At 39.2% G+C, this 25,281-nt stretch overlaps 1 protein-coding gene across 2 annotated transcripts; it reads left to right on the top strand.

Moving 5' to 3' along the window:
- The first annotated feature begins 714 nt into the window (after window positions 1-714).
- On the top strand, window positions 715-17,656 carry tmem154 (transmembrane protein 154). 2 transcript variants are annotated; one of them, XM_012955615.3, is made up of 7 exons: window positions 715-2,642; window positions 9,432-9,570; window positions 10,058-10,341; window positions 10,609-10,636; window positions 11,063-11,148; window positions 12,391-12,442; window positions 16,107-17,656. In XM_012955615.3, exons 3-7 carry the CDS (start codon window positions 10,065-10,067, stop codon window positions 16,120-16,122), a joined length of 459 nt encoding a protein of 152 aa, XP_012811069.1. In that variant the 5' UTR covers window positions 715-2,642; window positions 9,432-9,570; window positions 10,058-10,064; the 3' UTR covers window positions 16,123-17,656. The 2 variants fall into 2 exon arrangements, with proteins under 2 accessions (XP_012811069.1, XP_002933526.2); XM_002933480.5 differs by having other exon boundaries at window positions 9,432-9,565.
- Window positions 17,657-25,281: the final 7,625 nt, after the last annotated feature.

The following is a 25,281-nucleotide window of genomic DNA, read 5'->3' on the forward strand; positions in this document are numbered from 1 at the left end:
CAGGGATTGGGCAAGACTGAAAATATCATGCTTGCTAGTGCATTGCCGTATGAGGAAGTGAAGAGATACTACAGCTCTTCTTCACATCCTGTTGTCCCAATCGTTTGTGCTTTTTGCATGAAAGATCAGACAAATAGAAAAACAGTTATACAGTGTGGAAAGACCAGATCAGCCAGTAAATGGTCACCTTAAAATGCTGGGCTAAAATGTGTTAGCTTTACTAGTGTTAAGGGGACTCTTTGTTAATAGCCACGGTTCTGAAAAGGGTGGAAATGCTGTATTGATTAAAAATTTTCTGGTAAGATGAGCAGTCCATTCCTCTTTAATTAGGTGAAGCAAGCTGGATAATTTACTCACAGTAGAGGAGGCTTCATAAAGTAGTGATTCCGACATTATGGGGTTGACATCTCTTAGGGGTGCCAGAGCAGTTAGGGTAATGTTTGTGGAAAATGCTTGTGCGGTGTCTTAGATACACCTGGAATCTCAGCCTGAGGGTCATTTAGGATATCTATTGGAACAAAAACAAATATGGTCTCCTAGACATTGTTGTGCCAAATTACTGATACAACAGAGTGACTGCTGACACAGCAGTGGTTTCATATACCTGTAACTTTGTTATAAATACCTGTAAATTAAGACCTCATGGGGGCTCTGAACTAAATAAGTGAAACTTCTGCCCAAAGGAATGTCCATGGTGTATTTATACCATCACCACCAGTCAGGGACATCACTATTATATATTACTTGTAATAACTGCCTTTCCTTTCAATACATTCACTCTGGTTATCCCACTGTACATTATTTCTTATGATCCTCATTTAATCCCAACAGGACCTAGCAGTTTACTAGCATTGCGCATTATGCATGACCACACATAAGTGTTGGTAGATCCAGGTTAGTGGAAAACAGAACCTGAACTGAAACTAATCCAACTGTGAGTTCTAAAGTCAGAAGGGTGCTCAATGTGAAGTTGGTAGAATGCCTGACTTTATTTTATGCACATTGTAGTTCAAAATCAGTAAGTGGTTCCAGATTGCCTGTACTTGGCCTGTTTAACGAAAACTTACCATGCTTATTAAAACTGGCCATACATTTTAAGATAAACTTGTTTGGTGAGGTCACCAAATGAGCAGAAGGTTTGCCAATTTTCCCACCTAAGGTGGACAATATTGAACTGATCCAATCGTTTGGCCCTTGGATGAAATCACAACAACAGGAATAGAGACCATCAGGGCAAGGACTGCATTAATGAGCCAAGATGGTTCTTCATCCAATGGAAAAATCAAACCAGGAGTGATCGATATTTGGCTGATTTTCAGCATCTTAAATCTGTCTGTGTATGGCCATCCTATTCCCACTCTTTAAATGTAATGGCCCCCTAAAATTGTTCTTGGTAATTCTTGGTTACTTAAAAGGTAATTTTTCTTTTTGTCAAATAAATGGCACACTCCATGGCAACCAGGGATGTCCTGACAGTTGTTATCCATTACAACCTTCAGCATCCCCTGAAGATTGGGATACCAATTGTTACCCTTTATAATATGTACTTAGCTGTGTTTGTCTCCATATTGCCTATTAGAAACACATGCACTACATACTGGAATGCATCTTATTTTTATATGTGCAGGTGACACATGGGCAGCAGAACACAGAGGGGGTTATGTAATAAAAGGTGCAATGTTTGCTACAGGTCTAGTCACCTATAGCAACCAATCAGCAGGACGAATGTGCTGGTTACCTGTTTAAATGCAAATAACTGATTGGTTGCTATTTGCTACTGCACTTTTGGAAATGTTGTGCCTTGTATTACATATGAGGGAATGGCTACCAGTACACTCGTTATAAACTGTTTAGGAACATTCTTCTCCTTTCAGCAGTTTATGGTACATGTTCTGTTTCCTTAGATATCTCAGCTCTGAACTGGAAAATATAACTCTTAGGAGACAGAAACAACAGCATGTATTTATTCTGTCTACTGCTGGAACCGTTGTTTTTTGGAGTATTCTTGTTTATCCTAGCCAAGACAAACAATATGGTAGCATTTAATTATATGTGTAAATATTACTATGAAAATTATCCTATAATATGTTTTAATATTAGCAGAATATGTTATAATATGTTTCCTTTAATTTTGCAATTACATAAACTGTGCTATAAAGAGCAGTATCCAGGGATTTTCATTGTATTATATTTTTTATGTGTAAATGAGTAAACCATCTCAAGAAAAAGCTTGTGACTCAGTAGAGCAGTGCACTTACAGTATGTGGTTGTTGAAATACATTTAAACAAATGCTAAAGAAAACAGAACTATTTATGGCTACCTAGTAATCCAGGTGCTTACATACAACAAGAGAAACCTTTTTTTTTATGCATGTAGCTGTTTCAACAAGCCCAGACTGAATTACATCACTTCCTAAATACTCAACGAAATGTATCTGTAAAGCTCAGATGAGAATTTTTTTTACAGATAGATTGAAAGGAAGCAGGAAATGATTATGTTCCTGTGAGTAAGGAGTGAAGCTAAAAAGATCAAGTCGTTATATTTAAGAAGGTAAAAAGAGAGCATCAGCGCAGACAAAGAATATTTCCAGATACAATTACACTCTCTCCATTCCAGCTCGTGACTTGGTTCCCTTCTCATGGTAAGTTCCTGCATGCTTTCCAAACAGATGGCATTACTGTATATGGGGATTAAGACCTGGATTGGAAAAAGCTTTTTTACTCACATAATTTTGGTCTAGTTAATTATGCCTTGTTTTAAACTGTATGGTATTATGTGATTCTGCTTTACCTATGGTTGGCTTTAAACTTCTCACTCTAAAGAGTAAAACATGAAGTACACTTTACACTGAAATAAAATATTGACCATCCGTTACATTAAAGAATGTTGTAATCATATAAAGCTGAATGATCATGTATAATAAACTTTATATCTGACTTTTGTACGAAACAAAAATACCAGAAGCCACCAGAGAAGTCTTAAAATCCTTCAATGGCAGAGAAAAGAAGCTTTGCAGTATCTCAGCATAGGCAACATATTAAACACACACGATGAGTATTAAAGGTGTATTTAATGTGGAAAGAATGACATCTCTGCCAGTACCTTGTTCTGTCCGTTCTGACCAGCCTGACTGGTCTCACACAAATAGTGACATTGCTTACTAAGAATTTACTGTGTATATAATAACACAGTGGCTACTAGTACTATAGAAGAGTGTAAAAATACATACGTGAAGTGCAGTGTGCAGATACAATTTCCAGCACAAGTTGCGTTTGTGTTTTTATCAACAATGCAGCATTTTTGGCTCGCTGAGGGTGAGCGCAGATTTGTGTTTGGCACAGTTGCCAACGCGGCAAAACTAACACTTGGTGCAAGTTGCCGCTTAAATTTTCATCCTGGGATGGTGTCTTTTCAGGCACATGTTAGTGTGTAATTATTTGGGCACAAATCTGGTGCCCTATCAATCCAATGTGCTGAGGAGAACCTAGAGTTACTGACACTTTTAGGGTGGCGATAGCTCCAGTGTCCTAAGCATCTGTGGTCGCATGGCGCCCACTTCTTCATAAGGGATTGGAACAGATGTTTAGTGCAACTGTGTGGAAGTGCAAGGAGCAACTTTAGACATAAGTAGCTTTAATAAATGGCACTGATTTGTGTAACAGCTGCAGCCATCTTTACATCCATAGACAATCACTATATACTGGAATGGTGGGTGTCAGTTTGAGACTCCACACCACACAAGCACAAATCATAGTGCCTTTTATTTAAGGCGATGAATTGTGTACATTTGTACACAGCTTATGTCTGCCATGCAAAATATGGCATTGAAGCAAGACTGGGCATCCATTTGGATGATCCTTATCACCTGTGTGCAATTCAATAGATATAATAACAAGGTAGGTGTAGAGAGATCACTCTTGCTGGAGTGTGCTGCACCTTGCATATTATGTGCCAAGCTAGGTGCAACTGGAGCATCAGAATAATGAACATTAATAGAGAACAGTAGGTGCAAGCACTATGAACATGCTGTAAAAACCTAGTTGTGCCTATGCTGCCATAGATGATCCTTAATTTATTGATTTGTATTGGTAAAGCAGTTTGTTGCTTTTTTGGTCTTCATTTTAAAACTGTAAACAACCACATACAACCTAACTAACACTAAGGGGCGCATTTATCAAAATGTGAGTTTAGAGTTTAATAGACAAAAACTTACCCATGTTCTATTCATTCCTATGGGATTTTTAAAAGCGTATTTATTACATGGTGAGTTCTAACTTTCACCATTTGATAAATGCACTTCTAAAAATCCCATAGGAATGAATAGAACATGGGTGAGTTTTTGTCTATTAAACTCTAAATTTACATTTTGATAAATCTGCCCCTAACTTAAAACTGTCTGACAGCCAGTAATGCCAACAAACAGTACTTAATAATCAGAATTTTTAGTGTTACTGTCCTATGGCTGATTGATATAACAGCAGTAGTTCTAAAGGCAATTCAAGCATTTTTATGCTGTAAGAACTCTTTTGTTTCAAGGTTTTCTCACAGTCAGGTAGAATAGATTAAATGCTGACTTGCTTTTCAATAAACAAAAGAGAGATTTTGTTTTCCTACAAACAGAACATGACAAGCCTAAAGCAACATTTTTTCTCAACCCTTTAGAGTGTACCAATAAACTAGTACAGAAAGTTTTATTTGAGTTAAGATGTGCTAATCATTGCTCCATTAAAGGAGACATATTGGATAAATGGGAAAAACGCTAATTTTGTAGGCAATTATGAATAATATACAGTGCTGGTTTCCCTTTGTGCTAAAAATTAATCCTCTCTGTAAAAATGGCCCCTTTATTGGAGCTCCCTATAGATCGTATCACTTCTCCATCCAGTGTGAAATGAAGAGTGGGCGTGTCCTAACGGTCCCTGCCAGAAGCACAGTAGGAGGGGGAGAGCCAATCACAGCCCTGCACTCACACAAGCAAAGACATGCTTCAGTTCCCTATCAGGTCAGCCTAGCTGCTGATTGGTTCCTATCCTACAGTGCAGTGTATGGAGGGCTGCCGGCTCCCCAGCTCATCCAGAGAATTCAGCCAGCAGAAAGTGGAACAGATGGGCGGGACTAGTGGGGTTTTTGTGGAATTTCTCAATAAATCAGTCTCAATAAATCCTTCTATATCTAGAGGAGTATAATTCACTGGTACATTCATAATTTTTATAGGATATGTCTCCTTTAAGATATCCATGAGAATAGCTGCAAGGGGAACTATCCTGAAAATGAAAATTTTATATAAGTTTCAACATTTTGAATACATTTTCTAAATACAATCAATTAAAAATTGTGACCTATTTCTGATATTAAGTTACTCTTCACTATCCCCTCTCAGCATCTGTCTCTCTTCATGCAGGAGTTGTGAGTCTAATTTTGAATGACAGTTAAATCCAATATATATTTTAGGGGAGTCTCTTTTTACTAAGAAGATGATTTAGAGCTCACTCTTTTAAAATGAACAGAAATGTTGTCAATTATTTGAGTTAGTTTTAATACTTTTGTGAGGAAAGTGAGCCCCCTAAAATTTATATTGGATCTGTTAACAAAAATCTGACACTCAACTCAACAGAAGTCATTGCATGGATAAACTAGCAGAGTGATGTACAACTGGTGGCTTGCAGCCCCCCACCCCCACATCTGTTTGGCTGCTGTGACTGCATACCTTTGTATCAGTACTGCATTGTTCACACCCGTACGATTCTGCATTGTACCTGTAAGACCTCAGACTGTAAACGTCCGCATTGTTCAGCAGTTCAAACCTCAGACAGACTGTATTAGCAGCTTTATGTCACTGTATGTACTGCAGTATAATCTGTTCATCTTGTGGTGGTTTGCCATATTCTGCCTGCCCTATGCTGCCTGTTTGTGCCATACTTTGCCTGCCGTATGCTGCCTGTGTGTGCCATACACTGCATGCCCTATGCTGCCTGTGTGTGTCATATTAAACTAAAATCAGAGTGTTTCCGGTTGCTGTTATTCTTAGTCACTTTCACATTTTATCACAGAATGCTTTATTATCACAATTAAAGTCCGAACCCGGAGTATTGGGAATGATGTAGGGGGAGCCAATTAATTCATATATATATTGTTCATTCATTTTATCAGGGCCCGTGAGGGGTCCACTAAGCAGTGGGACTGGGCTATGCATTAGGTGCCAGGTACACCTCACTGGAACTTTGTGCTTCTTGTGGGAATTACACTCCGTTGTATATAGTGTATATATGAATGAACAATATATATATGAATGAACTGGCTCCCCCTACATCATTCCCAATACTCCGGTTTGGACTATAATTGTAATAATAAAGCATTCTGTGATAAAATGTGAAAGGGACTTAGAATAACAGCAACCGGAATTATCACTCTGATTTTAATTAATATTTAATTAACTCAAGTGTTGTTTAATGAATTTGTGTGTAAAACCGAACAGTGCTTTTTAAGTGATGAATTGTTTGAATAAAAGTTAAGTCTTAAAGCACAAAAATCTTTTTCTATATCTTCATTCAATTTGGGTGGTAAACACCTTGTGTTAGCATGACAAATAATATGACATAGATATGGAACTCCTCTTAACCTAGTAACATGTGTGTGTCATACACTGCACGGCCTATGCTGCCTGTGTGCCATACTCTGCCTGCCCTATGCTGCCTGTGTGTGCCATACTCTTTCCTATGTTGCCTGTGTGTGCCATACTTGGTCTTCCCTATGCTGCCTGTGTGTGCAATACTCTTCCCTATGCTGCATGTGTGCTATACTCTGCCTGCCCTATGCTGCCTGTGTGTGCCATACCCTGCCTGCCCTATGCTGTCTGTGTGCCATACTCTGCCTGCCCTATGCTACCTGTGGGAGGTTAAACCTAGCAGCGGGGTTTGTTATGGGAGTTTGTTAGCATTTGGAATTATTTGTTAGGGGGTCCTTAAGGTGTATAATTATGTGTTGGGGGTTTCTGTGCTATCCACAGGGGAGGAGGAGGCACATAGATTTAAAAGTATGTCGTAATATGACGATCAACTTTTTCACATATGACTGATGGGTGATATCCCTGCAATGACAACTGGCTTGCACACTGGACGATATCCCAAATTCCAAACATTAAAATTGGAGGCTCTAAATTGTGCTTTTCCGTTGGCATGTGACTCTGGGCTGTTTGCACCCAGGACACAGAACATACGGGTGAGTTCTGTTTCTTGGTCTTTCCATTGCAATTGCATTACCTCCTCTGAGTGCTGGACCCGCGGTATGAACACAAAGCTGTGACGCAAAGTGGAAGTCATTTGTAATCTGGTGGTTTGAGGAAGAGAAGGTTAAAGAGATAAAAAAAATATTTTATGTAATTTCTGCATGACAGTAAATAGGGAAGTTAGATAAAATTGCAAACTGTTACCTTCCTTCGATCAGGGGAATCTTGCTGTAAAACATATTCCCTGAATAAAAGTATAGAAAGTATCCCAAACACTGAATCTAAAACACTGTATCCCAAACACTGAATCTAATGAAAACGATAGTAGCACTTCCCAATAGTTTAAGTGAGTGAGGGTGCAGGGTCTTATTTTTTTGTTTCTCATGTAACTATTTAATTCTGTATGGCAAACAGTCCACAAACTTGTATGTGCACTCTAGTCTGGGCATCTGCAGGCTCATGTACATTTCTGCCCTCCCAGTACCAGTCTCTGTCGTTACAGTCTTCGTTATTAACATAGCAGTGCCATGGTAAGAGTTTACTTGAGTTTTCTAGTGGCTTGCAGAAACCATGGATGGTTAGTCTTCTGTTAGTCAGGAAGGTTCCTGGGTGGGGATGCTCCTATATACTCAAAAACTTTGAGTCATCTCCCCAATTGATTTCTCATTGGCTATGGGGCCCCAAGTGGAGTGAAAGTGGAGTGAGCACACTCTGAATCAATTGCACCATAACTTATAACTCAAAACTGCAGCCAGGTTAGCAGATGGAACCTACTAGCTTGTTTTAAGGTCATCTGCCTGTCTAGAAATGTGTATCTATTCATGTTATAGGGCAGAAAACTATACTAAGCTAAAATTAAAGAATGACAGTGCATTTATCAGAAGCAGAGTGCCAGGACGCAGTCCACATAATAATTAGTCCAAGGAAATTCCCATTTACGGGTCAGTCTGACCAAGATGAGACCTGAATAGATTTCCTTTATAACATGGGCAAACTAACATAAAATCTAATTAATTATATTAAGCTTTCTATAAATGATGCAGCCTTTTCAAACATGCAAACTGTCACTTATATGAACATGAATAAAAAGTAAATTAATTTTATGGTGTTAATGGGCTTTGTATAGGAATACAGCTGGGAGAACAGCCCACAATAACTGGATAATGAGAACCCAATTAAATAAATTGGTTAAAAATATAATGCTTATTTGTGTATTTATTTATTGAGAACAACAATGCAGAGTTACATAGTTTTGTGCAGCAAAAAGTATGTGAGCTGCTTGTATTCTCAGTTCATTTTTACTGGTCTGGCCGGTAAAAATAATGCTTAATGCCAATGTTATTAATAGGAAAACAGGTTAAAAAACTTAGGAAGGCTGATATTTTTAACAAGAAAAGGTGGCAACCTGATTAAAAGATGTAAAAATTATTCTTGATGCCAATGTTATTAATAGGTAAACAGGTTAAAAACATAGGAAGGCTGGTATTTTTTCCAGAAAAGGTGCGAAACCTTAGATAAAGAGGTAAAATGATGCTTGATGATCAGTCATAGGAGAATACGCTCCTATGACTGAAAATCATCTTACCTGTGCCTGCACCTGATAGCACTGAATATGGGTGCAGGCACTTGTAGCTGATATCTGCCAATTTTCGGCGGATATCGGCCTGCAAGCAAGCATATTCAATTCTTTTCTTTCGGGTGCAGGCACAGGTTGGAGGATTTTAAAGTGTATGTAGCTTATTCTCCTCAAGCTTGCTTACGTGTGGCATTAGCCTAAACATTTTATTGCAGTTTGTGCTGCCCATGGGGGGGCGCAACACGTACTTAAAGTAAAGGTTTACATACTTTTGCCATGCGTATATATGTAATTTTGGATCATTTTACTGAATTAATAAATAATTCATCTTTTTATTTGGGTTCTCACTATATAATAGGCATAGGTATGTTATCCCATTTATGTCTTCCCATAATTGGATTTTTTAATTTTCTGGATAACAGGTTTCCAGAGAGAACCCATACCGGAATTAGAACAGTTATATTTATGCAAAAATAATACATTTAATTATTTTTTAAAAATTTTAAGCACCACTATATGCTAGGCATCTGAGTTTCATGACACAAAGCAAATGACCCACCATGCTGTAGCCAAACCTTTTGAATATGTACTTCTCCTTTTACACATATATTTTGTCTTTTATACTCTAGCTCAACTATTGACATGTTACACCCATGTTAGAGTAATGACCTGAGAGGATGTTGAATTACAGTTCAGAAAATTCAGCCACTGCCAAGGGAACAACCTGAATCTGTGAAGAAAGCCTTTAAGTGTTCAAAGAAAAGTAAGGTATTTTTTGCATACTGCATTTTGCCTAATACCCCATAGCTTTGCAAGATTAGTCTTGGTTTTATATTATGATAGATCCTACTCCTATTAGCTGTGCCTTATGTTTTATCCTCTATCCTTTCTTTCTGTTTGTTTAATATTAATTGAACTTTCACCTCTTCTATGGTACCATTTACTATTCTCCAAATGTATTTCCATTACTGCCCTTAATCCATCTGAGTTGATCTATTTTGCTTTGATCACTCATCAGAAGAACATCATTTTATAACATATGCGGACATTTAACCTACTAAAATCAGCCATGGCAGTTACAATAACAAAAACAAATGGCTAATTGGTTTCCCTTGGTTATGGCATGTACATGCTTCTTATAGTTATGTAAAGCACCAGTGTGCTGGTTCACTAATTCCTTTTGCACTAAAGCAAATAAACCTGTCTGCCTCTGCATATTGCACCTAAATAAATATGTCATATTTGTTTTATGCAGGAATAAAATGTCATCGGAGGTTTCAGAACATGCAGAAACATCCCTGCCTACAACTAGGAGTGAAATCAGCTTCACTGAACCGCCTGTTACGATGACTTCCACCACAGTGTTATTTGCAGATTACTCTGTATCTGCTTTTACAAAAACTGGCAATGAGTTAAATGAGAGTGCTGATGGAACAGACCTCAGCAGAACCCTTCTCTTTGCTTTTCCTATTTTCATACTGATTCTACTCATACCACTTATTATATTCATAGTGAAACACAAACGATGGAAAAAGGCAGGTAAGGGTAAAATTCTATATATGTATTTATATATACATATATATATACACAGTATTATATATATTTATATACTGCATTTTGTATATATGCATGCTGTACAGTGTATATACTGCAACAGAATTTATACTCAACGGTATACATATACTGTATAAATGTCATGGGCATCAGAGCCGCATATCAATGGTACTATATAGTCAGGGAGGAGAATGTAGAACAACCAGCGTGAGGTATTTTGCTATTGTAACAAAGTCTTTTGTCTCTTTTTAGGAGAAGCAAAAAATGAAGTAGCAAAAAGGTGAGAACATGCCCTATTCGCCTTTTAGATGAGTCTTCAGAAGCTCTGAGGACACACCTAAAAACACCAGCCATTGCTAACTCCAGCTCACAGCATTTACTAAAAACTGTTATGGGATTCTGGGAAATTATGTTTGTAACAGCTGGATATCAAAAATTTAATTCCCTAATATAGTTAATTATATATGCATTGCCATCTACTGTTAGAAAGGGACATTGCAGCAGTTTTGGTGCAATTGTTTGGAAGCAATTACACTGTGTGCTTGACTGTGTCTGCCAGGAATTTAGTGTGGTAGTTCAGCAACAGCAAAAGAAGCACTGCTGTAGGCTTTCTTATGCCTTTCTGACCCCTTTTGGTTTAGTTACACACAATATACACAGTATAACTAATATTATAAATTTGTCTTTTCCATTTGTCTTTTAATAGTCCTATTTTTGAAGAGGACACGCCTTCTGTCATGGAGATTGAGATGGACGAGCTTGATAAGTGGATGAACAGCAAGAAGAAGAATGGTAGTTACTGTCTCTTTCAGGCTATGCTGCTTGCTAAATTTGTATATCCCTTGGTACATGCATAGTCTCATTTAGAGAGGCTGTAAAATGCATGTTAAGGATTGCTTTTAATCTGCTTTGAGCATTTAGGACCCTGCTGTTCCTTTCTTAGATAATAGATTCCCATGCTGTGCAGGAAGAACTTTGCTTTACTTGGTGACAGTTTATTGCTTGGAGACTGGTTTGACTTGAAGTCTGTCTGCATGCCTATTACACAACTATGGCTTTTAGTTGAAACCCTGGTCGAGAAAGGTGTGAAAAGGGAACTTTTTTTTTTATGATTTCATTTCTTGAAGGAGGCTATATGGGTAGAGAGTTCAGCTTAAAAAGGTAACTTTTTGTATATGAACAGCTGTATTCTAAGACAATTTGCAATACATCTTTGTTTTATAGGATATTGAAGATATTTATATTTTTACTGCAGCTTAGACCTGATTAGGTTTATCATATCAATCAGGCAGCAGTTTGGAACTGAGAATAGAAAATGAATAGAATTGGTCTTGAAAAATAGATAAGCAATAAAAAATAAGAAAAACATGTAAACTATATACCTACTATAGGTTTTTTTTGGTTGCAGAGGTCAGTGGCCTCCAACAGCCAATGGAGGGGGGCTGGAGAGGAGTGTTAAGCTCTCCTTAAGGGCTCTGGCACACAAGGAGATTTGTCGCCTGTGTTTTTTCCCCCTGGCGCTTTGGCGACAAGTCGCCACGACAATACCCACGAATAGATTTCATGCGAGTTGAGCTCCAGGCGATTTGCTACCCATGGTACCACTCAACAGTTAACCCCCCCTCATGTTTACTCAAGTCGCTCAGAAAAGGGTCTGTGTGCGATTTGAAACAGCAGGCGATTTGAAGTAGCCTCGTATGTTTTGATGCTGGCGATTTCCATTGATTTAGCATTGGCTTCTTGTCGCTCGTCTTGTCGCCAAATCGCTCTTTTAAAAATCGCCGGCGACAAATCTCCTCGTGTGCCAGAGCCCTTAGGGCCAGTGCTTGATCGCTGTGTTTTAAGGTAGCTCAAAAACGCAGTACCAAATAACCCAAAAATTCAAAAAACACAGTGCCAACCCAAACTTACTTGGCAATAGCCTGAAGGTTCCAATAGCCATGGGTTATCTTTATGCTCCAGTTTATTTGCTATTGTTATACTTTACTGACAGTTTACATAATAAATAACCTCTTTCACTCACCTTGTTTTCAGGTAAACGTTTGTCCACACTGGAAGAGGAAAATAAGCTTCACGTGAGTTTATGGTATGTGTAATTTGTACAACTACCCAATTCTGCCACTAGATGGCTCCAGCATAAAACAACCAGGCATACACTGCTTTTGGGACAACTTTGTCCTTGCATCAAGCGTGGTATAATACAGAAATTGAAAAAAAACATGAAATACAGAGCAAAAAAACATTGTTATAAATATGAAATGTATGTGTAGTACCCATTCCCCTACAGACAACCTCCTCATGCACAAACAATACCTGTACTGTACTCTTATAATTCATACCTTGAGCAAATACATATAATTATTGCCTATTTCTATTGCCTGTTGCTTGATAAGTGACCAAGCAGATAGTGACACATCTGCCTACCTGCTTGTAGAACAGGGGAAAGGGGATACATGCTGTGGATAATATATAAGCAGTACAGGGCCAAGCTGGACAGGTACCCTAGGCAATCCGGGTGGCCACCTTGTCCCACCACAAGCACACATGCACAGTGACGAATAGGAGTATGGGGGAAATGACAAGTTGCTGGTGGGGTGATGAGGCATGGGGGTCATGTGCAGGACTCCAGAGCCCATACAAAAAAATGAGGTACGTGCCTAGCACCCTGTGCCCAAATTGTTGTGCCCTAGGCATGTGCACCTTCTGTCTACTTCTTTTTCAGCCCTGTATAAAAGAGGGATGAGGCAGACGAATATATATATATATATATATATATATATATAGTCCTCAAGGAAGAGAAATATTTTTAAATATATAACTCATTTGCACAGTTCCTGACCTTACTTGAATATTGCCTATTTATTACCTGCACCCAAGCTAACCAGTCAGAGAAGGGTAGTGCTCCTCCCTACTCCAATATATATATATATATATATTTAGAGCGAATAATGTACCCCCATTGTAAAATATAAGGATATTGTTAGTCACTGAGGAGTTCCACGAACGTATAAAAGCACAAGGCCAAAGGCCAAGTCATGGAACTCAGGTGGCACCTTATGAATTATAATACAAGTTTCAGTGAGTCATGTGGCAGAAATTACATCAATAAGCACCTGGTATAAATGATGACATCACTAAGCACTATTTATAAGGATATAATTTACAGGATATAAAAAAAAAAAAAAAGCCGCAATGTGGGGCAAAACATTGGATGCACAGTTCTGAGAAGTATGATTCATTTGATTTGAGGTGTGGGTCCTACTGAATTATTTCATATATATATAGAGAGAGAGAAAGAGAGAGAAAGAAAGAAAGAAAGAAAGAAAGAAAGAAAGAAAGAAAGAAAGAAAGAAAGAAAGAAAGAAAGAAAGAAAGAAACCACATGCTCAATGACTTGGTGCAAAAGAAAAAAAGTTTATTGAAAATAATGATTCAAAATACTTTTTTCTTTTGCACTAAGTCCCTGAGCATGTGGTACTATTTCTCTATATGTCTATTTTATGACCTGCACCCAGGGATGTTATTTTGGTGATGGGTGTGCACTCTCTCTCTCTCTCTCTCTCTCTCTACATATATATATATTTCACAAAAAGACCAGCAACACTGGCAATATTCATTCAAAAGTTGTATTTAATAAGTGCAAAAAGCCAAGGTTACGTTTCAGTCCCAGTTAAGGCCTTGAGAAAGTAACTGTGTACGGACTGTGTACATGTCTTTTCCTAGGAACTAGTCCTTATGTTTACTAATTGTATTAGTTATCTATTGATATTCTCTTTCCCAATAACTTTATGAAGCTGTCTGTATTCAAATGGTTCAAGCAAAACATACAAAGAAAAACAAATACATAAGAGAGCCACCACTTGTTATATTCCACTAGACAAGTTCCTATTATGTGACTGAAAAACAATAGCAATGAGATTGGCACCCATAGTACATTGCCAGCCAATTTCCTCTCCTTCTGCTTGCTCTGTGGGATTCATTAAAGGCAAAATCAATCCTTGCATCAAGCCTGCACCCCTGTTGCTAGGCAATTATTTTATAAAGATTACTAGAGCACAGCCAGGCACAGTTAATGGCAGCCTCTATAGCATCCTTCCATTCCCATTGTGCTGCTCTCGCTGTATAACACAATGGTGCCTGCTAATGAACAAAATGTTTAGTCCTGCTGTGGTGTTAAAGAAGTTCTAATTATCTGGTTAGACACTTACTTGCTTGGATCTAGTTCTGTTTATTATGGATCATCTACATGTACATTATATTACCAGTGTATGATGAAAATGTATTTTAGTTAACTGAAATACAGTATATATATTTTACCAGCACATACATTATACACATTACATAGTAACCTTTTGTTAATTAAGTTGTTGCTTAAAAATGCACTAATTAGGTAGGCAGGGAAGTGATATTATTTGGTCCACACAAAGGCATAATTTTTTCAAATACAGCCTATTAGTATGCAGGCTGTATAGACTGCTGTTCAGACTTGAATGAATTAGATCAGTGCTGTCCAACTGGTGGCCCGCGGGCCACATGCGGCCCTCGACCCCCCTCTGTGTGGCCCCCCACCTGTCTGGCTGCTTTGATGGCTTAAATTTGTGTTAACTTTAAATGGCATCAGTACTGAGATTAACTGGCCCCCTGCATGGTTATCACCTCAGATTCAGGCTGTAATCCCTCTGTATTGTTTAAAAATGTAATCCCCTGTGTTGTTCACACCTTTTAATCTCTGCACTGTTCACCCCCTGCAGTGTTCACACCTCAGGCTGTAATCACCCCCATTGTTCACCTCTTCACACCTCAGACATTGTATGTACTGCCTGGCCTATGCTGCCTGTGTATATGAGTATGGCACACACAGGCAGCATAGGGCAGGGAGGGTATGGCACCCACAGGCAGCATAGGACAGGCAGAGTATGGCACACAGGCAGCATAGGACAGGCAGAGTGCTGCCTGTGTGTGCCATACTCTGCCTACCCTATGCTGCCTATGGGAGGTGAACCTGGCAGGGGTTTGTTCTGGGAGTTTGTTAGCAGTTGGAAATAGCCATTAAATGGTCCCTAACGTGTGTAATTATGTGCTGGGGGTTGCTGTGCTATCCACAGGGGAGGAGGCATATGGATTTAAGGGTATGTCTTAATATGACATAATATAATTATTTTACATATGAATGATGGTTGATATCCCTGCAGCGACCATTGTGATAAAATGGGTGTGGTTTGAAGTGGGTGTGGTTTAAAATTCGTGAGAGGCCAAAACTGGCTTCCATTAGCCGCCCTCCACCATGTATGCGAGAGAAATTCCAGCCCTCGGCACCACAGAAGTTGGACAGCACTGAATTAGATCATTGCAGAAGTTTTGGCTATGTCCATATAGTTGTGACATAATAGGGGTTATAATAGGGTTATAATGATTTTCTGTTTTGAGCATCACAACCAGAGTCTCACACACAGACTAATACTTAACAATGGAGAAAACAATGCTTGTGTGACTACCTCCTAGAAACTTCTGTGTCAGAAACTCATAATTCCAACTAGTTCTCACAAACCTAATTGATACTTCTGTTATTCACCTGGCTGTCTTTGCTTGGGTGCTCCTGACCGGTGGAAAATTTCACCAATTAAGATGCTTTCAGGATCAGCTATATAACTTGGAGCTAGAGGTTGGTAAAACATTACTGTTGCATGTCAACTGCTGACATAGGGTATCATGTAATGATTTTAACACTGCTGCTTTGTTTTGTTTTGTAGTGAGGATGAGTCCTGATAAAGAATGGAACCTACCCAGTGCAAGTGCCAAAGGACTTTCTAGGAAATCTGAAACAGTCTCAATGCATTCACTTTCACTGCTGTGACTGCCTCACTAGAGAAAAGTTTTGCAATAATGGATTATATGGCTAAAGGCTCTGTTGAGTTTCTGAGGTCAGACAAGTGGTAGATCCTTTCTTTAAATGCTGTATATAGCAGTCAGTCAGTATAATATGTGTATACAACAATACAACAATTGCTGGTGTAATTGTGGCTTTGGATACATTATACATTTGCTATTGGATCATATCTGCCTTCACAATGCATATCAGGAGACCTACATTGTCTGTGAATACTGTAAATGCAAAGTTTCATATTATTTCAGGGCTCACATTGCAACAGCATGTGCTGTAAGAGCTTGGCTTCACTTAGTTTGGTTTTCTTGTACCTTATGAGAAGGTGAATGTATAAACATTATAGGGGTCATTTACCACCATAAGTTCAGTGAGTGTAATTTTCAAGTGCATTGTCTTTTCCTCTCGCACAATTCAGCATTTCCCAGATTCTTAAAATTCCAGTGTCGTTGTGATCTCCTGGTGGGGGTTGTGCTTGACACAATTGTGGTCAATGTGACAAAAATTAAAAATTAAGCTGCACTCACACTTTGACATTTCGTGGCTGTTAGGGTGCTTACTCATAGGCTGCCTCATCAGCCTATAAGTAAGTGCCCCAACAGGTATGAAACACGTTAGGCCATTTGTTATATCCTAATAAATTATTTTTTTTATTTTTAATAACTCTAGTTTTGATTTTTGGGCCTCATACATCATCTGTTTTGATACTGAACATTTTGACACAGGAAGGTGTGGGAATCCTGGAGTTTACGCCTGGTCTGAAAGTGGCAATAGCTCCAGGTTCCCCTGTGTCCATAGGTGCAGCATTGCTTGATTCGGAATCAAAAGAACTACAGTATTCTGTGGTGCAAGGAGCACATTTTGACTCCAGTACCTTTAGGCTGATGTCCCACAGGGTGTGTTAGTCACCTGTCATAAGTCTCAGCTATCCCAGGTGACCATTTAGAAATGCCTTCGCACCGGCACAAATAGTAATCTCTGGTGGAAAGGCCTTCACATAGCTTCCTCCTGCAGGCAACTTTGTATGACTTCAGAAAACTGAAGCAATGCAAAGACCTTTCCACCAGTGAATCCTATTGTTGCAGATGGAAAGGCATTTTGGAGCGGTTAGTCACCCACCATAACAGAGATCTATCATGGGCAACTAACATGCTCCGTGGGAAATCAGCCTTAACTAAGCTTGCAGTTGTAAATGACTTTTTTTGTCTCTTTTTCTCTCTAATCACACGCACTGTTTCTTTTTCTTGTAATCATCTCTATTGATCACTCCTTGTGTGTCATCTATTGGTGCAAGATATTCTTTCAGTAGCTCTAAATTCACATTTCATAATATACATATGTTTACATTTTGTTTGAGTCCTCATTGTTTGACTATAAGCTACTTGTGATTTATAAAATAAAGGAGAAAATGGTACTTTGCAATACTGTAGATCTTGTCCAAGTATACCAGCTGTACTTAGAGGCCTCTGCTCATTCCAAGCATATGGGGCCAGAAGCATATACACACTGACACAACTACACAGCAATGAAAGTATTCCTGCAAGAGCTGGCAAAGATGCAAGCTATTTCCAATATTCACTGGAAAGCACTTGTCCTCTGTTTTGTGCCTGAGCAACTGAATAAATCCCTAAAGTGGGTTTACAGTTCTCTTACTCTAAGGCAGGGATCCCCAACATTTTTTACCTGTGAGCCACATTCAAATGTAAAAAGAGCTGGAGAGCAACACAAGCATGAAAAATGTTCCTGGGGTCACAAATTGGGACAATTTGGCAGCCCCTGTGTGGACTGGCAGCCTACATGAGTCTGGCAGTAAACCTGGTTTTTATGCAACAAAACTTGCCCAAAAGACAAGAATTCAAAAATAAGTTTTTCTTTGAGGCCACTGGGGGCAACATCCATGGGTCTGGTTGGGAATGACTGCTCTAAGTGTACAGCTTCCATAGTATATCACCATCCAATGCATTGTAGCAGATGGAGACAAAGGTGGAACATTGAGGCTCTTGAGCTGCATAAACAATAGAATTAAGCCACAAATCCTGAGCCCACCACTTATAGGAAACAGTAAGAGATTACTCTAGATAAAGGTACGTCATACTTTATATATGAAGTATATCTTTTAGGAAACACCCTTTGTACTGAATTGAATTGTGGGGGAAAAGTACCCAATCGTCTGCAGGTTTGCTGTTATGGTTACATATTAGTACATAATGGAGTGTATTTATATCACTTATGTGCAAGTGCTATACTTCCATGAATTTTGATCTAGCAGCCATGTGCTCCAGCCACTACAGATAGTAAGGGAAACCAGGGCATTGTATTGCAAAATCAGGAGGGCTTGAATTGTTCAACCTTAATTTACATTTTGTTTCTTTTAAAGTTGGAGGCTCCAGATTACCACCATTGCCCTCCCTCTTTGAATATTCTGTAAAACAGGGTTTACATACAATGTCTGTATAAAGGATAGAAACCCAGCAAATTGAAGTAATATCTTTAAAAAAATAACTTAATATAAAGCTTAATGCTTAAAGCTTAAAAAGCACAGTATGTCACCATATTGCTTGGACCCATCTGATAACAGTGCTATGAGCCTGACACATTAAATACAAATGTATTTGGCTCATTGTCGCTCCTCTGGCAATGACAAATGGCATTACTTATGTTTCAGTCTCACACACATCATCTGTTTAAGGGATGATCCATTGCTCCCCTGCGGAATTCTTGCATTGCCTTTTCGCCGACATGCTGATGATATGTTTGCTTATGACGTCCAAAAGCACAAGTGATAAAAAGAACTGCCTGACTCCTTTCAGGTACTTGTACCGTCAGAGGGATGTGACAATGTTTGGTGGGGAATGTACTGTACAAATAGAATCTGGCACAATCAGCAGTAGTACAGGTAATATCTCACCTATAGGGGAGGTTCAGCTTTAAATAAACTTTTAGTTATAGATGGATTTATTCTAAGCATCTTTCAGTGGGTTTTCATTTTATTATTATTTTTGGCCTGCAACTAAAAATGCTTTGTGACTGTTAGGGACAATGACACTGGCAAAAAAAAGTGGTGTAAGGCTTCAATTTTATTATTATTTTTCTTTTTGCTGCTTATCTTTCTAATCAGGTCCTCTACTGTTAATCTCCCTTACTGACTAATAAGGCTTTCTATGTATAAGGTAGTAACCACAACACAAGGCAGTGCAGTGAGTAAAGTGCAATTTCAAGATTAATAGCCATGTTTTTGGCTATTACAGTACAAACACATTACAGTGTTTCGCTTGAAAAAGGAACTAAAATGTTCTGAAAGCTTGCTATTATTATCTTAGTTAGCCAATAAAGGTATCACCTTTATACCTCTTTTGTTATTTTTTATTTCAAAAGGGTTACCCTGTAAACAGTGTTTCTCCCCAGAATCCCAGTGTCATTGCAGTCACAAGGGGGCAATGCAGTTGTGCTAAACCTGACAAATTGTGTCTGTTTTGGCAATATGAATGTGCATGCACATTAGGTCCCCTGCATGAATTGGTGCAACTGTATTCAGAATGGACGGCAGAAAGGACTGAGTGGCACTGAGTGCAACTTTAGGAAGATTATGCTACCCTTAGCTCATGTCAGTGCTGAGTGTCAAGTGAACTGAGGGTGGGTTTGGAAAATAAAAGCAAGACAAGGGGTCAAGGCGCAGTCTGTCATTATTATGCACAGAGATCTGCTGCCTTCTCTATTAGGGCCGTGGCAGACGGGGAGATTAGTCGCCCTCAAAAATCTCCCTTGTCGCCGGCGACTAATCTCCCCGAAATGGCATCCCACCGGCGAGAATGTAAATCGCGGCACATCGATTTCCCAAAATCGCGGAAGTTGCCTAGAGACAAGGGAGATTTGTCGCGGGCGACTAATCTCCCCTTCTGACACGGCCCTTAAGGTTAATTCGGAATCTCTGTATTCATGAGGGGCAGGAGGCACATAGGCATTACCCCTCCCGCCCCCTCATTCTAATGCACAAGTTTTGAAGTGTGGAAGATGCAGGTTGCAACAGAGCCCTGTACCTCCCACATACCTGTTCTAAAGTAGATAGTGGACTCTTTACCTTTTCATAACTTTTGATGCCATGTGTAAGCTTTCTTATATCTTCCCCTTTCACCACACTGCAGTCAATGTATTCTACCCTGCCAAAGAAGGACAACTGATCTTGCCATGTTTCTTGTGACAAGTATTTATCTAACACAAAATGGCTTTTATAGTATCCCTTTGAGATTCAACAGGCATTACAAATCCAAAGAACTGTGCAGAGATCCTGTGTGCTCTTTTCTATATTTGCTAGAAAACCACCCCCCTTAGGCCATAATTGTTCAGAATCCATCTCCTACATATTACTTGATTGGGCAGGCAAGGGAGTTAGGATATTACAGAATATTATATAATCTAGTTACATCTGAGAAGATTCTAAATCCCATAAGATTTAATAGCTTGTCTATACTAATTAACTGATTGATAGATTACCTGAGGAAAGCTTGGTGTTATAACCCCAGAGGAAAGACACAGCTGCCTGCAAACCTTGCCTGATGCTATTAATAAGCAGCCTTTGCACTGCCCCCACAGGTATAAACACTAGATTTATACATTTACACGAGCCGCAGTAGAGATCTTTGCTTTCTTTCACATTACAGCAGAAACTCATGTATTGAATGTAGTTTATTGGCTTTGTTTGCTCAGCCTTAGCTGAGCTCTTAAGTGTTCCATCAGTAGGAAAACCAGATAAGTATTATTATTATTATTATTATTATTAACATTTATTTATAAAGAGCCAACATATTCCGCAGCGCTGAATATGTATGGAAGATATATAAAATGTAATATTTTTTTTTTTTTTTCAGGTACAGTGTCACTAAGAATGCTTTGTGTCCTATTTGCTCTGATCCACAGAATATATGTAGAATCCGTAACATGTAGCAATGCAAAAGTAAATGTATATCTCTAAAACAGCAAACCATGAGACAATAGGGATTTATGATGTTTATGCGCAGAAGCAGAATGGCCCATACACACAACTAAGGCTGCCTTGAGAATGTGTGTATTAAACAGAAGACTCTGAAGCACCTTGTATCTCCTGGTGTCCCTTCATTGTGTGTCATGAACCATGAGAGTAGAAGGGAAAAGCCCTGTGTGTATAAAACACTGGTAGGCACTACATACTGTACACAGATGGGCACAGCTGCTTTCTTCCTATTCAGGGAGCACAGAGAGTAAGCAGTCCCTTCCCCTGTTTTGGGAGATACTACTTATCTGTGGTTGGCCCGTGATTTGTTCAATGTAACTTTTTAACGGTTCACTGACTGTATTTTTATGTTCCATACTAGGCAGGTGGGGAGTACACTTACTTTTGTTTACTGCAGTAGATCCATTGCAACTGGAAAGTAGGGTGTGGATTGATATGCTCTAGATTGGGTGGATCTGGCAGAACATTCTACAGTTTTACTCCTCCACTTCTACTCTCTGCCGGGTGCATGAAATCGCAGGTCACCCACAATGCAAAAAAAATTTACCTAGCAATGGGGATTGTTTGACCAAGGCAAGCAATACTAACCCTGGGTGTTGTATTCATATGGGATAACATCTGATGTGAGAAAGTACTTGAAGCATTTAATAATTTGATACTGTAACATCTAAATTAGCACCCACCACCCTAACGTGTGTATCATCTGCCCAATAAAGAGTTTCATCAGTTTTTAAAGAACTACTGGTACCCAAGTTACTTGAAAGATTCAATTGTGTTGGAATACAGTGTGATTAACCTTTCCTTTAACAGTGCAGCTAGGGTCCATCTGAGAAAAGAGTTGCATGTAACACGTGGCCTACTGGGAGTTGCCTGGAGTTGACACCAACCTGACCAGGTGTAATAAAGGGGGTGAACCTTTATTAATATTAATAATTTGTATTAATTGACATTAATGACAAATATTAATAAATATGCAGGATCAATGATTAAGCCTTCTGATAAACTGTTAGTGAGCAATAACTTACACACACACAAGTAATAATAGAATTAAATAGATTTACTTATCTTAGTATGATTAGTTACAAGTATAGCCAGTTCTGTATCAATTCAGCACAATCGGGGAGCCCCACAACCTTTGGCGCAAGACCTTCAGGTTCCCGATAACCAAGCGATGATCCAAATGTCCCGGCACTCGTTCAGGAGTCCTAGGCGAAGCTACTGACACATGGTGGAGGCTCCCTTTTATACTAGAGTTCTTAGCAAAACCCCCAACACCAAGTGCTAACTTGTGTACAAACTTTTGTCATGAACAAAACCTATTAACTAGACAGTTTACTAACTTTGTAGAAAGCCTTATTTGTTTCTCAAATAAGTTGTACATAAAGTGTATTGTCTATATGCTGTCTGTTTGTTTATTCCAAGGATATTTGCTGGGTAACAATACCTGTGTTTACTGTTTACCCAGCAATATTCATAGAACAAAGACATTGTGCCTTGAACACTGGACAATAGATGTCCCAAAATCTGCTGGTTTTACTTGACTCAAACCTAAGGGCTCTGGCACACGGGGGAGATTAGTCGCCCGCGATTAACTCCCTGTTCGCGGGCGACTAATCTCCCCGAGTTGCCTACCCCTGCCATCCCACCGGCGAACATGTAAGTTGCCGGCGGGATGGCAGACGCGGCGGGGCAATTTCAGGGAATCGCCGAAAAAGACTCGCAAGTCTTTTTCGGCGATTTGCGCGAAATCGCGCCGCCGCGTCTGCCATCCCGCCGGCGACTTACATGTTCACCGGTGGGATGGCAGGGGTAGGCAACTCGGGGAGATTAGTCGCCCGCGAACAGGGAGTTTTATCGCGGGCGACTAATCTCCCCCGTGTGCCAGAGCCCTAAGATTTGATTCATATGTCAAAGCAGATATATAATGTAAATCATTATAAAATCAAAATAAAATCCACCGTGCTACACCAGGTCTGAGGTAACCTAACTTGGTAACTTAGGGGCGTATTTATTATGCCGTGTTAAACTAATTTGCCAAAAAAACGGAGTAAAAAGCTGTGTAAAATAAATGGAAAAGATCGCCGTCTGAACGCCGGATATTACGCCGTTATTTTCCATAAGTTCAGGTGGAAGAAAAAACGTGTAATTTTTTTACCAATTTTACGCCGGTTTTACGCCATTTTTACACGTCGAAGCCTGGCGATGAGTGGCGAATTTTCTCGCTGCTTTTTACACAGCATAATAAATATGCCCCTAAGATCTTAGGTGCCTCGATGCCCAAAAACTTGTTCTGTTTCTTTCAGAAGCTGCTAAACCTTTCTTGTGATCTGGTCTGTTTTGCTTTGTTGGACCTTCGCTGTTTTTTAATTATATTGTCTGTCTTCTTCCCTTCACTGTAGTATATGCTTTTTGCCTTCTGATAGCAATATGTTTGGTGTTCAAAATTAAGTTTGATCAATGTAGGTTCCACCAAAAAAAAAAGTCCAAGGCCTCAAAATATGCTTGTGAACTATTAACTCTTGCTTCGCCATAGGAGCCTGCTAGTAGTCTCTCCCCTAGGTTTATATACTACCAGAGCAATACAGGCTCTTTTGTCATATGCAATGCCCTTGTGCCAAAATGTTGTGCTATGGTGTACAATACACTGGAGCATTCACTGAGGTTCCTGAACAAAACAAATCTATATAAGGCTATTGCCTGTAAATCTCAGTGTAATAGAGAATTGCAAAGGCAAGATAATTCTGAATGATAAATAAAAGCTTTTCCTACTTTGAGATAAATACATTTATACTGGACGTTGTGGGAAGTGTGAAGAGGTAAGGTGTGTTGGCACTTCTGGGCTGGGCTGCACTATTTAACCACATCCGTGTAGGAGCCTTACAGTGCTTCTATTAACATCTTCACTGCTAGAATGCAAGTCAGTCAAAGAAGAGATTATTAATGAGTTTCCTACTAAAGGATCTGCAACTATTTCTTGCAACAGAGCTGTATCTGAGCATTAAACATGGCTGCTGTCTGATTCCTGCTAAGCACACTCAAAGCAGTAAATATACAATTCCTTCCTAAGGCCACAAACCGGACTTCTCTCCCCTCCCCTGCAATCTCTGCTGTTATGATCCTCCTGCTCTCTCCTAAGAGGGAACCTGTTCAGCCCCATTCATCTTTCTAGCATGGCTGCCTGTTAAGCCAAGGGTAGCATACAAAATCCTTCTGCTAACACTCAAAGCCCTTCACTCCTCTGCTCCTCTCTACATTCCTTCACTAGTCTCCCTGCACGGCCCACCGTGGCTTCTGCCTCTGGGGCCCCTGCACCTCCCAATGGCCCCTGCCGCCTTCACCCCGTATTTATACTTATTTATTGTATTTATTATAACACTTGTCCTCTGTGTGTGTAATTGTGTATATTGTAAGATTGTACAGAGTTGCGTTTCTTTGTAGCGCTTTATAAATAAAAGTATACATACATACAGTATATACATACATACACATTCAAATTAATGATTTGGTCAGACATGGGAACTGCTTCTGAAAATCTAATTTTTTAAAAAGTATTTTGTATCCCTTTAAAGAATTTAAAACTAAACCCCCAAACAATGCAGGTTTCTATAAAAATATATTGTATAAACAAGCTCATATGTAAAGCCCTGCTTCATCTAAATAAACCAATTTAATAAAAATATACTTTTTTAGTAGCATGTGTTATTGGGTAATCCTAAATAGAAAATTGCCATTTTAAGAATTAAGGGCCGCCCACTGGAATCATAGGATTCACAGCGCACACAAACAAGCCAAGGCACACATACATGCTAGGCCCCATCAGCCAATGAATGGACAGAGTTCTGCCTTTTGCTCCCACAATAATTCCTGTTACAGTTAGAGCTGCATTATTTCTGGTCATGTGATCTCTGAGGGAGCACCCAGCCCATCACTAAATGGTGGCACAAGGGAAAGGATGTAAAAGGGCAAAATTTACTGATATATATGTATATTAGAGTTTGTCAAGATTCTCTAATAGGTCACTTAACATAATATAAACTATCTGTTGGTTAAGTACACC

The sequence above is a fragment of the Xenopus tropicalis genome, chromosome 1 (genome assembly GCF_000004195.4).
Source record: "Xenopus tropicalis strain Nigerian chromosome 1, UCB_Xtro_10.0, whole genome shotgun sequence".
Taxonomy (NCBI): domain Eukaryota; kingdom Metazoa; phylum Chordata; class Amphibia; order Anura; family Pipidae; genus Xenopus; species Xenopus tropicalis.